The 13,252-nt window shown below is 59.4% G+C and overlaps 1 protein-coding gene across 3 annotated transcripts in view; it reads left to right on the top strand.

Annotated features, from left to right (window-relative positions):
- Positions 1-13,252, top strand: part of cadps2 (Ca++-dependent secretion activator 2) — a 281,294-nt gene that overhangs the window by 129,758 nt on the left and 138,284 nt on the right. For all 3 annotated transcript variants that reach the window (XM_064989950.1, XM_064989949.1, XM_064989951.1), the window contains exons 9-10: positions 11,090-11,156; positions 11,514-11,622. In XM_064989950.1, the coding sequence (XP_064846022.1) occupies positions 11,090-11,156; positions 11,514-11,622 (176 nt within the window). The remainder of the gene's footprint in view (positions 1-11,089; positions 11,157-11,513; positions 11,623-13,252) is intronic.

Below are 13,252 nucleotides of genomic sequence, written 5' to 3'. Positions count from 1 at the left end.
GCAAACTGGAATGCTATTTGGCCCTAAACAGAGAGTACACAGTGGCAGAATACCTGACCACTGTGACTGACCCAAAATTAAGGAAAGCTTTTAGTGTGTACAGACTCGGTGAGCATAGCCTTGCTATTGAGAAAGGCCGCCTTAGGCAAACCTGGCTCTCAGGAGAAGACAGGCTATGTGCACACTGTCAACAAAATTATGTGGAAACTGAGCTGCACTTCCTAACCTTCCTCCCCCTACATGTCTCTCTCTCTCTCCCCCTCTGTCTCTCTCTCTCCCCCCGTCTCGCTCTCGCTCTCCCTCCCCGTCTCTCGCTCCCTCCCCGTCTCTCGCTCCCTCCCCGTCTCTCGCTCCCTCCCCGTCTCTCGCTCTCCCTCCCCGTCTCGCTCTCCCTCCCCGTCTCGCTCTCCCTCCCCGTCTCGCTCTCCCTCCCCGTCTCTCGCTCTCCCTCCCCGTCTCGCTCTCCCTCCCCGTCTCGCTCTTGCTCTCCCTCCCCGTCTCGCTCTCGCTCTCCCTCCCCGTCTCGCTCTCCCTCCCCGTCTCGCTCTCCCTCCCCGTCTCGCTCTCGCTCTCCCTCCCCGTCTCGCTCTCGCTCTCCCTCCCCGTCTCGCTCTCGCTCTCCCTCCCCGTCTCGCTCTCGCTCTCCCTCCCCGTCTCGCTCTCGCTCTCCCTCCCCGTCTCGCTCTCGCTCTCCCTCCCCGTCTCGCTCTCGCTCTCCCTCCCCGTCTCGCTCTCCCTCCCCGTCTCGCTCTCCCTCCCCGTCTCGCTCTCCCTCCCCGTCTCGCTCTCCCTCCCCGTCTCGCTCTCGCTCCCCGTCTCGCTCTCGCTCTCCCTCCCCGTCTCGCTCTCGCTCTCCCTCCCCGTCTCGCTCTCGCTCTCGCTCTCCCTCCCCGTCTCGCTCTCGCTCTCGCTCTCCCTCCCCGTCTCGCTCTCGCTCTCCCTCCCCGTCTCGCTCTCCCTCCCCGTCTCGCTCTCCCTCCCCGTCTCGCTCTCCCTCCCCGTCTCGCTCTCCCTCCCCGTCTCGCTCTCCCTCCCCGTCTCGCTCTCCCTCCCCGTCTCGCTCTCCCTCCCCGTCTCGCTCTCGCTCCCCGTCTCGCTCTCGCTCTCCCTCCCCGTCTCGCTCTCGCTCGCTCTCCCTCCCCGTCTCGCTCTCCCTCCCCGTCTCGCTCTCCCTCCCCGTCTCGCTCTCCCTCCCCGTCTCGCTCTCGCTCGCTCTCCCTCCCCGTCTCGCTCTCGCTCGCTCTCCCTCCCCGTCTCGCTCTCGCTCGCTCTCCCTCCCCGTCTCGCTCTCGCTCGCTCTCCCTCCCCGTCTCGCTCTCGCCGCTCTCCCTCCCCGTCTCGCTCTCGCTCCCTCCCCGTCTCGCTCTCGCTCTCCCTCCCCGTCTCGCTCTCGCTCTCCCTCCCCGTCTCGCTCTCCCTCCCCGTCTCGCTCTCGCTCTCCGTCTCGCTCTCCGTCTCGCTCTCCCTCCCCGTCTCGCTCTCCCTCCCCGTCTCGCTCTCCCTCCCCTTCTCGCTCTCCCTCCCCTTCTCGCTCTCCCTCCCCGTCTCGCTCTCCCTCCCCGTCTCGCTCTCCCTCCCCGTCTCGCTCTCGCTCTCCCTCCCCGTCTCGCTCCGCTCTCGCTCTCCCTCCCCGTCTCGCTCTCGCTCTCCCTCCCCGTCTCGCTCTCGCTCTCGCTCTCCCTCCCCGTCTCGCTCTCGCTCTCCCTCCCCGTCTCGCTCTCGCTCTCCCTCCCCGTCTCGCTCTCGCTCTCCCTCCCGCTCTCGCTCTCGCTCTCCCTCCCCGTCTCGCTCTCCCTCCCCGTCTCGCTCTCCCTCCCCGTCTCGCTCTCCTCTCCCTCCCGTCTCTCGCTCTCCCTCTCCCTCCCGTCTCTCGCTCTCCCTCTCCCTCCCGTCTCTCGCTCTCCCTCTCCCTCCCGTCTCGCGCTCCCTCTCCCTCCCCGTCTCGCTCTCCCTCTCCCTCCCCGTCTCGCTCTCCCTCTCCCTCCCCGTCTCTCTCCCTCTCCCTCCCCGTCTCGCTCCCTCTCCCTCCCCGTCTCGCTCCCTCTCCCTCCCCGTCTCGCTCCCTCCCCCTCTCCCTCCCCTCTCCCTCCCCCTCTCCCTCCCCCTCTCGCTCTCGCTCTCCCTCCCCGTCACGCTCTCGCTCTCCCTCCCCCTCTCGCTCTCCCTCCCCCCTCTCGCTCTCCCTCCCCCTCTCGCTCTCCCTCCCCGTCTCGCTCTCGCTCTCCCTCCCGCTCTCGCTCTTCCTCCCCGTCTCGCTCTCGCTCTCGCTCTCCCTCCCCGTCTCGCTATCGCTCTCCCTCCCCGTCTCGCTATCGCTCTCCCTCCCCGTCTCGCTATCGCTCTCCCTCCCCGTCTCGTTCTCGCTCTCCCTCCCCGTCTCGTTCTCGCTCTCCCTCCCCGTCTCGTTCTCGCTCTCCCTCCCCGTCTCGTTCTCGCTCTCCCTCCCCGTCTCGTTTTCGCTCTCCCTCCCCGTCTCGCTCTCCCTCCCCGTCTCGTTCTCGCTCTCCCTCCCCGTCTCGTTCTCGCTCTCCCTCCCCGTCTCGTTCTCGCTCTCCCTCCCCGACTCGATCTCGCTCTCCCTCCCCGTCTCGGTCTCGCTCTCCCTCCCCCGTCTCGTTCTCGCTCTCCCTCCCCGTCTCGTTCTCGCTCTCCCTCCCCGTCTCGTTCTCGCTCTCCCTCCCCGTCTCGTTCTCGCTCTCCCTCCCCGTCTCGTTCTCGCTCCCCGTCTCGTTCTCGCTCTCCCTCCCCGACTCGCTCTCCCTCCCCGTCTCGCTCTCCCTCCCCGTCTCGTTCTCGCTCTCCCTCCCCGTCTCGTTCTCGCTCTCCCTCCCCGTCTCGTTCTCGCTCTCCCTCCCCGACTCGCTCTCCCTCCCCGTCTCGCTCTCCCTCCCCGTCTCGTTCTCGCTCTCCCTCCCCGTCTCGTTCTCGCTCTCCCTCCCCGTCTCGTTCTCGCTCTCCCTCCCCGTCTCGCTCTCGCTCCCTCCCCGTCTCGCTCTCGCTCCCTCCCCGTCTCGCTCTCGCTCCCTCCCCGTCTCGCTCTCGCTCCCTCCCCGTCTCGCTCTCGCTCCCTCCCCGTCTCGCTCCCGCTCTCTCTCGCTCCCGCTCTCTCTCCCTCCCCGTCTCGCTCTCTCTCCCTCCCCGTCTCGCTCTCTCTCCCTCCCCGTCTCGCTCTCTCTCCCTCCCCGTCTCGCTCTCTCTCCCTCCCCCTCTCGCTCTCTCTCGCCCTCCCCGTCTCGCTCTCTCTCCCTCCCCGTCTCGCTCTCTCTCCCTCCCCGTCTCGCTCTCTCTCCCTCCCCGTCTCGCTCTCGCTCTCCCTCCCCGTCTCGCTCGCTCTCCCTCCCCGTCTCGCTCTCGCTCTCCCTCCCCGTCTCGCTCTCGCTCTCCCTCCCCGTCTCGCTCTCGCTCTCCCTCCCCGTCTCGCTCTCGCTCTCCCTCTCCCTCCCCGTCTCGCTCTCCCTCCCCGTCTCGCTCTCCCTCCCCGTCTCGCTCTCCCTCCCCGTCTCGCTCTCGCGCTCCCTCCCCGTCTCGCTCTCGCTCTCCCTCCCCGTCTCGCTCTCGCTCTCCCTCCCCGTCTCGCTCTCGCTCTCCCTCCCCGTCTCGCTCCCGCTCTCCCTCCCCCTCTCGCTCTCCCTCCCCCTCTCCCTCCCCCTCTCGCTCTCCCTCCCCGTCTCGTTCTCGCTCTCCCTCCCCGTCTCGTTCTCGCTCTCCCTCCCCGTCTCGTTCTCCCTCCCCGTCTCGTTCTCGCTCTCCCTCCCCGTCTCGCTCTCCCTCCCCGTCTCGCTCTCCCTCCCCGTCTCGTTCTCGCTCTCCCTCCCCGTCTCGTTCTCGCTCTCCCTCCCCGTCTCGTTCTCGCTCTCCCTCCCCGTCTCGTTCTCGCTCTCCCTCCCCGTCTCGTTCTCGCTCTCCCTCCCCGTCTCGTTCTCGCTCTCCCTCCCCGTCTCGTTCTCGCTCCCCGTCTCGTTCTCGCTCTCCCTCCCCGACTCGCTCTCCCTCCCCGTCTCGCTCTCCCTCCCCGTCTCGCTCTCCCTCCCCCGTCTCGTTCTCGCTCTCCCTCCCCCCGTCTCGCTCTCTCTCCCTCCCCGTCTCGCTCTCTCTCCCTCCCCGTCTCGCGCTCGCTCTCCCGCCCCGTCTCGCTCTCGCTCTCCCTCCCCGTCTCGCTCTCGCTCTCCCTCCCCGTCTCGCTCTCGCTCTCCCTCCCGTCTCGCTCTCGCTCTCCCTCCCCGTCTCGCTCTCGCTCTCCCTCCCCGTCTCGCTCTCGCTCTCCCTCCCCGTCTCGCTCTCGCTCTCCCTCCCCGTCTCGCTCTCGCTCTCCCTCCCCGTCTCGCTCTCGCTCTCCCTCCCCGTCTCGCTCTCCCTCCCCGTCTCGCTCTCGCTCTCCCTCCCCGTCTCGCTCTCCCTCCCCGTCTCGCTCTCCCTCCCCGTCTCGCTCTCCCTCCCCGTCTCGCTCTCGCTCTCCCTCCCCGTCTCGCTCTCGCTCTCCCTCCCCGTCTCGCTCTCGCTCTCCCTCCCCGTCTCGCTCTCGCTCTCCCTCCCGTCTCGCTCTCGCTCTCCCTCCCCGTCTCGCTCTCGCTCTCCCTCTCGCTCTCCCTCCCCCTCTCCCTCCCCCTCTCGCTCTCCCTCCCCGTCTCGTTCTCGCTCTCCCTCCCCGTCTCGTTCTCCCTCCCCGTCTCGTTCTCGCTCTCCCTCCCCGTCTCGCTCTCCCTCCCCGTCTCGCTCTCCCTCCCCGTCTCGTTCTCGCTCTCCCTCCCCGTCTCGTTCTCGCTCTCCCTCCCCGTCTCGTTCTCGCTCTCCCTCCCCGTCTCGTTCTCGCTCTCCCTCCCCGTCTCGTTCTCGCTCTCCCTCCCCGTCTCGTTCTCGCTCTCCCTCCCCGTCTCGTTCTCGCTCTCCCTCCCCGTCTCGTTCTCGCTCTCCCTCCCCGTCTCGTTCTCGCTCTCCCTCCCCGTCTCGTTCTCGCTCTCCCTCCCCGTCTCGCTCTCTCTCCCTCCCCGTCTCGCTCTCTCTCCCTCCCCGTCTCGCTCTCTCTCCCTCCCCGTCTCGCTCCCGCTCTCGCTCCCCGTCTCGTTCTCGCTCTCCCTCCCCGTCTCGTTCTCGCTCTCCCTCCCCGTCTCGTTCTCGCTCTCCCTCCCCGTCTCGCTCTCTCTCCCTCCCCGTCTCGCTCTCTCTCCCTCCCCGTCTCGCTCTCTCTCCCTCCCCGTCTCGCTCTCTCTCCCTCCCCGTCTCGCTCTCTCTCCCTCCCCGTCTCGCTCTCTCTCCCTCCCCGTCTCGCTCTCTCTCCCTCCCCGTCTCGCTCTCTCTCCCTCCCCGTCTCGCTCTCTCTCCCTCCCCGTCTCGCTCTCTCCCTCCCCGTCTCGCTCCCTCCCCGTCTCGCTCCCTCCCCGTCTCGCTCTCTCTCCCTCCCCGTCTCGCTCTCTCTCCCTCCCCGTCTCGCTCTCTCTCCCTCCCCGTCTCGCTCTCTCCCTCCCCGTCTCGCTCTCTCCCTCCCCGTCTCGCTCTCTCCCTCCCCGTCTCGCTCTCTCCCTCCCCGTCTCGCTCTCTCCCTCCCCGTCTCGCTCTCCCTCCCCGTCTCGCTCTCTCCCTCCCCGTCTCGCTCGCTCGCTCCCCGTCTCGCTCGCTCTCCCTCCCGTCTCTCGCTCTCCCTCTCCCTCCCCGTCTCTCGCTCTCTCTCCCTCCCCGTCTCGCTCTCTCTCCCTCCCCGTCTCGCTCTCTCTCCCTCCCCGTCTCGCTCTCTCCCTCCCCGTCTCGCTCTCTCCCTCCCCGTCTCGCTCTCTCCCTCCCCGTCTCGCTCTCCCTCCCCGTCTCGCTCTCGCTCCCTCCCCGTCTCGCTCTCTCTCCCTCCCCGTCTCGCTCTCTCTCCCTCCCCGTCTCGCTCTCTCTCCCTCCCCGTCTCGCTCTCTCTCCCTCCCCGTCTCGCTCTCTCTCCCTCCCCGTCTCGCTCTCTCTCCCTCCCCGTCTCGCTCTCTCTCCCTCCCCGTCTCGCTCTCGCTCTCCCTCCCCGTCTCGCTCGCTCTCCCTCCCCGTCTCGCTCTCGCTCTCCCTCCCCGTCTCGCCTCGCTCTCCCTCCCCGTCTCGCTCTCGCTCTCCCTCCCCGTCTCGCTCTCGCTCTCCCTCCCCGTCTCGCTCTCGCTCTCCCTCCCCGTCTCGCTCTCGCTCTCCCTCCCCGTCTCGCTCTCGCTCTCCCTCTCCCTCCCCGTCTCGCTCTCCCTCCCCGTCTCGCTCTCCCTCCCCGTCTCGCTCTCCCTCCCCGTCTCGCTCTCGCGCTCCCTCCCCGTCTCGCTCTCGCTCTCCCTCCCCGTCTCGCTCTCGCTCTCCCTCCCCGTCTCGCTCCTCGCTCTCCCTCCCGTCTCGCTCCCGCTCTCCCTCCCCCTCTCGCTCTCCCTCCCCCTCTCCCTCCCCCTCTCGCTCTCCCTCCCCGTCTCGTTCTCGCTCTCCCTCCCCGTCTCGTTCTCGCTCTCCCTCCCCGTCTCGTTCTCCCTCCCCGTCTCGTTCTCGCTCTCCCTCCCCGTCTCGCTCTCCCTCCCCGTCTCGCTCTCCCTCCCCGTCTCGCTCTCCCTCCCCGTCTCGTTCTCGCTCTCCCTCCCCGTCTCGTTCTCGCTCTCCCTCCCCGTCTCGTTCTCGCTCTCCCTCCCCGTCTCGTTCTCGCTCTCCCTCCCCGTCTCGTTCTCGCTCTCCCTCCCCGTCTCGTTCTCGCTCCCCGTCTCGTTCTCGCTCTCCCTCCCCGACTCGCTCTCCCTCCCCGTCTCGCTCTCCCTCCCCGTCTCGCTCTCCCTCCCCGTCTCGTTCTCGCTCTCCCTCCCCGTCTCGCTCTCTCTCCCTCCCCGTCTCGCTCTCTCTCCCTCCCCGTCTCGCGCTCGCTCTCCCTCCCCGTCTCGCTCTCGCTCTCCCTCCCCGTCTCGCTCTCGCTCTCCCTCCCCGTCTCGCTCTCGCTCTCCCTCCCCGTCTCGCTCTCGCTCTCCCTCCCCGTCTCGCTCTCGCTCTCCCTCCCGTCTCGCTCTCGCTCTCCCTCCCCGTCTCGCTCTCGCTCTCCCTCCCCGTCTCGCTCTCGCTCTCCCTCCCCGTCTCGCTCTCGCTCTCCCTCCCCGTCTCGCTCTCCCTCCCCGTCTCGCTCTCGCTCTCCCTCCCCGTCTCGCTCTCGCTCTCCCTCCCCGTCTCGCTCTCCCTCCCCGTCTCGCTCTCCCTCCCCGTCTCGCTCCTCCCTCCCCGTCTCGCTCTCGCTCTCCCTCCCCGTCTCGCTCTCGCTCTCCCCCCCCCCCTCGCTCTCGCTCTCCCTCCCCGTCTCGCTCTCGCTCTCCCTCCCCGTCTCGCTCTCGCTCTCCCTCCCCGTCTCGCTCTCGCTCTCCCTCTCGCTCTCCCTCCCCGTCTCGTTCTCGCTCTCCCTCCCCGTCTCGTTCTCCCTCCCCGTCTCGTTCTCGCTCTCCCTCCCCGTCTCGCTCTCCCTCCCCGTCTCGCTCTCCCTCCCCGTCTCGTTCTCGCTCTCCCTCCCCGTCTCGTTCTCGCTCTCCCTCCCCGTCTCGTTCTCGCTCTCCCTCCCCGTCTCGTTCTCGCTCTCCCTCCCCGTCTCGTTCTCGCTCTCCCTCCCCGTCTCGTTCTCGCTCTCCCTCCCCGTCTCGTTCTCGCTCTCCCTCCCCGTCTCGTTCTCGCTCTCCCTCCCCGTCTCGTTCTCGCTCTCCCTCCCCGTCTCGTTCTCGCTCTCCCTCCCCGTCTCGCTCTCTCTCCCTCCCCGTCTCGCTCTCTCTCCCTCCCCGTCTCGCTCTCTCTCCCTCCCCGTCTCGCTCCCGCTCTCGCTCCCCGTCTCGTTCTCGCTCTCCCTCCCCGTCTCGTTCTCGCTCTCCCTCCCGTCTCGTTCTCGCTCTCCCTCCCCGTCTCTCGCTCTCTCTCCCTCCCCGTCTCGCTCTCTCTCCCTCCCCGTCTCGCTCTCTCTCCCTCCCCGTCTCGCTCTCTCTCCCTCCCCGTCTCGCTCTCTCTCCCTCCCCGTCTCGCTCTCTCTCCCTCCCCGTCTCGCTCTCTCTCCCTCCCCGTCTCGCTCTCTCTCCCTCCCCGTCTCGCTCTCTCTCCCTCCCCGTCTCGCTCTCTCCCTCCCCGTCTCGCTCCCTCCCCGTCTCGCTCCCTCCCCGTCTCGCTCCTCGCTCCCTCCCCGTCTCGCTCCCTCCCCGTCTCGCTCTCTCTCCCTCCCCGTCTCGCTCTCTCTCCCTCCCCGTCTCGCTCTCTCTCCCTCCCCGTCTCGCTCTCTCCCTCCCCGTCTCGCTCTCTCCCTCCCCGTCTCGCTCTCTCCCTCCCCGTCTCGCTCTCTCCCTCCCCGTCTCGCTCTCTCCCTCCCCGTCTCGCTCTCTCCCTCCCCGTCTCGCTCTCTCCCTCCCCGTCTCGCTCGCTCGCTCCCCGTCTCGCTCGCTCTCCCTCCCGTCTCTCGCTCTCCCTCTCCCTCCCCGTCTCTCGCTCTCTCTCCCTCCCCGTCTCGCTCTCTCTCCCTCCCCGTCTCGCTCTCTCTCCCTCCCCGTCTCGCTCTCTCTCCCTCCCCGTCTCGCTCGCTCTCCCTCTCGTCTCTCGCTCGCTGTCCCTCTCCCTCCCGTCTCTCGCTCTCCCTCTCCCTCCCCGTCTCTCGCTCCCTCTCCCTCCCCGTCTCGCTCCCTCTCCCTCCCCCTCTCGCTCTCGCTCTCCCTCCCTGCTTCGCTCTCCCTCCCCGTCTCGCTCTCTCTCTCCCTCACCGTCTCGCTCTTGCGCTCTCTCTCCCTCACCGTCTCTCGCGCTCTCTATCTCCCTCCCCGTCTCTCAACCTTCCATTTTCTCAGTCCCCTATATTCAGTTGCCACTTCTCCTTTTAACTACCTCTCCCGCTCAAACATGGACAGACACCACTATTTTAGGTGTTTGTGTTGGATTACAAATGGTAAAAATGGACATTGAAAAAGCTTGTGTATTGTAATTCCCAACAAGGTGTAGTTCTAACAAATGTCCACATGGGAGCATTGTTAGTCCAATACTTGAAGTAGCAGGGTAGATGTTGCAGCCTATTTATTTGGTTATTGTACAGTTTGAGTTTTTATCAATACCTATTTACTTACTTACTTACACTTTATGTTGATAAATAAGTTCAAATAATTCATATTTTCCCTGAAAGGGTTTACAAAACTATATTAAACTTTTTACACTTGGGGAACTATTATATAAAATGTAATACAATTTATAGTACAAATCTAGAAAATAAAAGAGTATTGTGAAGAGTATTGTGGCACCATTTTTACTTTAATTTCCTCACTTTTTAAAATTCAAAACATATCCTTTTCCATCAAGAAGGGTCAAAGGTATCTAGTTGTCTTGTTATCCTGTTTGGTTTGAACCTTTTTAGAGTAAACTTCAACCACTATTTTTAGTGTGATGTTTTAAGATATTCTGTTTATCACGTTAATTTTCTTTGCCCTAGCCCTCTCATTCAATGGCTCTGATTTGCCCTGGTAAGAGCATGCTTTTCTCAGACAAGTGACAGATTAATTGCACTGTGTGTGTTTCCCCCCTCACCTATACTCGAAATGCATATAGTTACAAACAAATTGAATTCCGTTGTGTGACTTTGTGACGAGGCCTTTTGAATTAAACTTGGCTGCATAAGAGCAAATCCATTAATAAAACAATGGCCTATTTTTTTGAAGTAAGCCTATGGATTGTACGATAATGCCGTAGTTTGGAATAGAATGGGCCTACTAATGTAAACAATCACTTGGCAATAGGAAGTGTATAAGCATCATGCATGGTCCCAAGGCCTGAAAGTGTCCTACGGCTGCCTGCTGGTCCACACGTCTGGGGCTGCGGTGGCCCGGTGTCGTCAGCTAAATGGGATCATGAGTGGCTGAAAAGTGTTTGAGAATGAACAGAAAATAATGTTCACAAGTGGATGATTACTTCTGCCACATCCGAACCCAACTCCCGAAGAATGCCCCAGATTTTCAGACCCGTATTCACAGCGGATCCCAACCTAGACTGGAGGCCTTTCCTTAAAGGGGCAGCCCCTCTCCTTTTGACAAATTGTCTTCACAATCTCTTGATTTCCTGGTTTGAATCTCTCATATCCCACATTATTTCCCATTGAGTTCCGTGAATAGGCGATTGATTATGGAGCTTCCAGATGTGGTCATTGGCTATCTGACCATGCTAACATTTTCCAAGGGAAGAAGAGACTGGAGGAAAACGTTGGCTTGGTTTTCTCATGACCTATTTTTGTTATCATCCGTTGCATAATGCTTCTACAATTTGGCCGATCACAGTTGGTATTTGCCAGCCATAAAATACCCTGTTGTCACAATATTCATAATAAAATATTTTCGATAAGAACACGTCGATTTATGTTCTCAGTGAATTATAGTTGTCTATGTTCTTGGAAATATTTTTTGAAAAGAGCTGCTTAATTTGTATCTTTATAAACAGCCTATATTGGTCACCTTGTAATCACCTTCATTTGTATCTTTATAAACAGCCTATATTGGTCAACTTGTAATCACCTTAATTTGTATCTTTATAAACAGCCTATATTGATCACCTTGTAATCACCTTAATTTGTATCTTTATAAACAGCCTATATTGATCACCTTGTAATCACCTTAATTTGTATCTTTATAAACAGCCTATATTGATCACCTTGTAATCACCTTAATTTGTATCTTTATAAACAGCCTATATTGATCACCTTGTAATCACCTTAATTTGTATCTTTATAAACAGCCTATATTGATCACCTTGTAATCACCTTAATTTGTATCTTTATAAACAGCCTATATTGGTCAACTTGTAATCACCTTCATTTGTATCTTTATAAACAGCCTATATTGGTCACCTTGTAATCTCCTTAATTTGAGTGTTTTAATATGCCTAGTTTAAAGGTAGTAAAATTCACATATTAATCGAGACATCTTTTCATTTTTATATGGAACTTGTTTTTAATTTTACATGTATTGTATTGAATTGAATTTATAGTGAATTGAATTTGCTTTGTATTATGATTAGTCAAATCTAGGCTATAATCCTAACATTGGTAAATTAATTTGATTTACTGCTTTACAGGAATAAAACATTGTTAAAATTGTTAAAATGTCTGTATTTGTAGGTACCTTTATGCTTTGGGACAGAGAGTTTGGAAACGTTGGAAAAGAAGATATTTGGTTCTTGTCCAGGTATGTTAAATGTCAGGATTCATTTGGGTCTTGTCCAGGTATGTTAAATGTCAGGATTCATTTGGGTCTTGTCCAGGTATGTTAAATGTCAGGATTCATTTGTTGTTGTTGTAGCTTTAATTGACAGGCAAACGAACGTTTCCATTTTGAAATGTTGAAGCAACGCATATTGACCATTGACATAATTAGCCATCTATAAACGGGAGTCAAAAACAGTTGTTGAATGAAATGCAAGGATATATTTTGGACATTACAACCTCTTTTACTATCTCAACTGATTCCCATATTTAAAAAGCATAGTATATATTTTTTATGATTCCATTTTATACAGAGTGTGTGAACCCTTAACTGTTGCAGGTCAGCCAATACACCTTTGCAATGTGCAGCTACAGAGAGAGGAAGTCTGAGCCCCATGAACTGATGCAGCTAGAAGGCTACACTGTGGACTACTCCGACCCCCAGCCTGGTGCGCACAAACAAACAAACACACATATATCCTTCTTATCTCTTATGTTATGTCTCTCTGTCTCTGTCTGGCTGTCTGGCTGTCTGTCTGTCTGGCTGTCTGTCTGTCTGTCTCTGTGTCTGTCTGTCTCTGTGTCTGTCTGTCTCTGTGTCTGTCTGTCTCTGTCTGTCTCTCTGTCTGTCTGTCTCTGTCTCTGTCTGTCTGTCTGTGTCTCTCTGTCTGTCTGTCTCTCTCTGTATCTCTCTGTCTGTGTCTGTCTCTCTCTGTATCTCTGTCTGTGTCTCTCTGTCTGTCTGTCTGTGTCTCTGTCTGTATCTCTGTCTCTCTCTGTATCTCTCTGTCTGTCTGTGTCTGTGTCTGTCTCTCTCTGTATCTCTCTCTGTCTGTCTGTCTATCTCTATGTCTGTCTATCTCTGTCTGTCTATGTCTCTGTCTGTCTGTGTCTGTCTGTCTCTCTGTCTCTGTCTGTCTGTATCTCTGTCTGTTTCTGTCTCTCTCTGTATCTATCTGTCACTGTCTGTCTCTGACTGTCTGTGTCTGTGTCTGTCTGTCTGTCTCTGTCTGTCTCTCTGTCTGTCTGTCACTGTCGGTCGGTCTGTGTCTGTCTGTCACAGTCTGTCTCTGTCTCTGTGTCTGTCTGTCTCTGTCTCTCTGTCTGTCTCTCTCTGTCTGTGTCTGTATCTGTCTGTCTCTGTCTGTGTCTGTCTCTCTCTGTATCTCTGTATCTCTCTGTCGGTCTGTGTCTGTCACTGTCTGTCTGTCTGTCTGTCTGTCTGTCTGTCTGTCTCTCTGTCTGTCTCTCTGTGTCTCTGTGTTTCTGTCTGTCTGTCTGCCTGTCTGTCTGTCTCTCTGTCTGTCTGTCTGTCTGTGTCTCTGTCTGTGTCTGTCTCTCTGTATCTCTCTGTCACTGTCTGTGTCTGTCTGTCTGTGTCTGTCTGTCTGTCTCTCTCTGTATCTCTCTGTCACTGTCTGTGTCCGTCTGTCTCTCTGTCTCTCTGTCTGTCTGTCTGTCTATCTCTGTATCTCTGTGTCTGTCTGTGCCTGTCTGTCTGTGCCTGTCTGTCTGTGTCTGTCTGTGTCTCTCTGTCTGTGTCTCTCTGTCTGTGTCTCTCTGTCTGTGTCTCTCTGTCTGTGTCTCTCTGTCTGTGTCTCTCTGTCTGTGTCTCTCTGTCTGTCTGTGTCTCTCTGTCTGTCTGTGTCTCTCTGTCTGTCTGTGTCTCTCTGTCTGTCTCTGTCTCTCTTTCTGTGTCTGTCTGTCTGTCTCTGTCTGTGTCTGTCTGTCTGTCTGTCACTGTCTGTCACTGTCTGTCTGTCACTGTCTCTCTCTGTGTCTGTCACTGTCTGTCTCTGTGTCTGTCACTGTCTGTCTGTCGGTCTCTGTCTGTCACTGTCTGTCTGTCTGTCTGTCACTGTCGGTCTGTCTGTCTGTCACTGTCGGTCTCTGTCTGTCACTGTCGGTCTGTGTCTGTCTGTCACTGTCGGTCTGTCTGTCTGTCACTGTCGGTCTGTGTCTGTCACTGTCGGTCTGTGTCTGTCTGTCTCTGTCTCTCTGTCTGTCTCTGTCTCTCTGTCTGTCTCTGTCTGTCACAGTCTGTCTCTGTCTCTCTGTCTGTGTCTGTCTCTGTCTGTG

This window comes from Oncorhynchus masou, chromosome 15 (genome assembly GCF_036934945.1).
Source record: "Oncorhynchus masou masou isolate Uvic2021 chromosome 15, UVic_Omas_1.1, whole genome shotgun sequence".
Lineage (NCBI taxonomy): Eukaryota > Metazoa > Chordata > Actinopteri > Salmoniformes > Salmonidae > Oncorhynchus > Oncorhynchus masou.
This window is presented reverse-complemented; position numbering and strand designations above follow the sequence as displayed.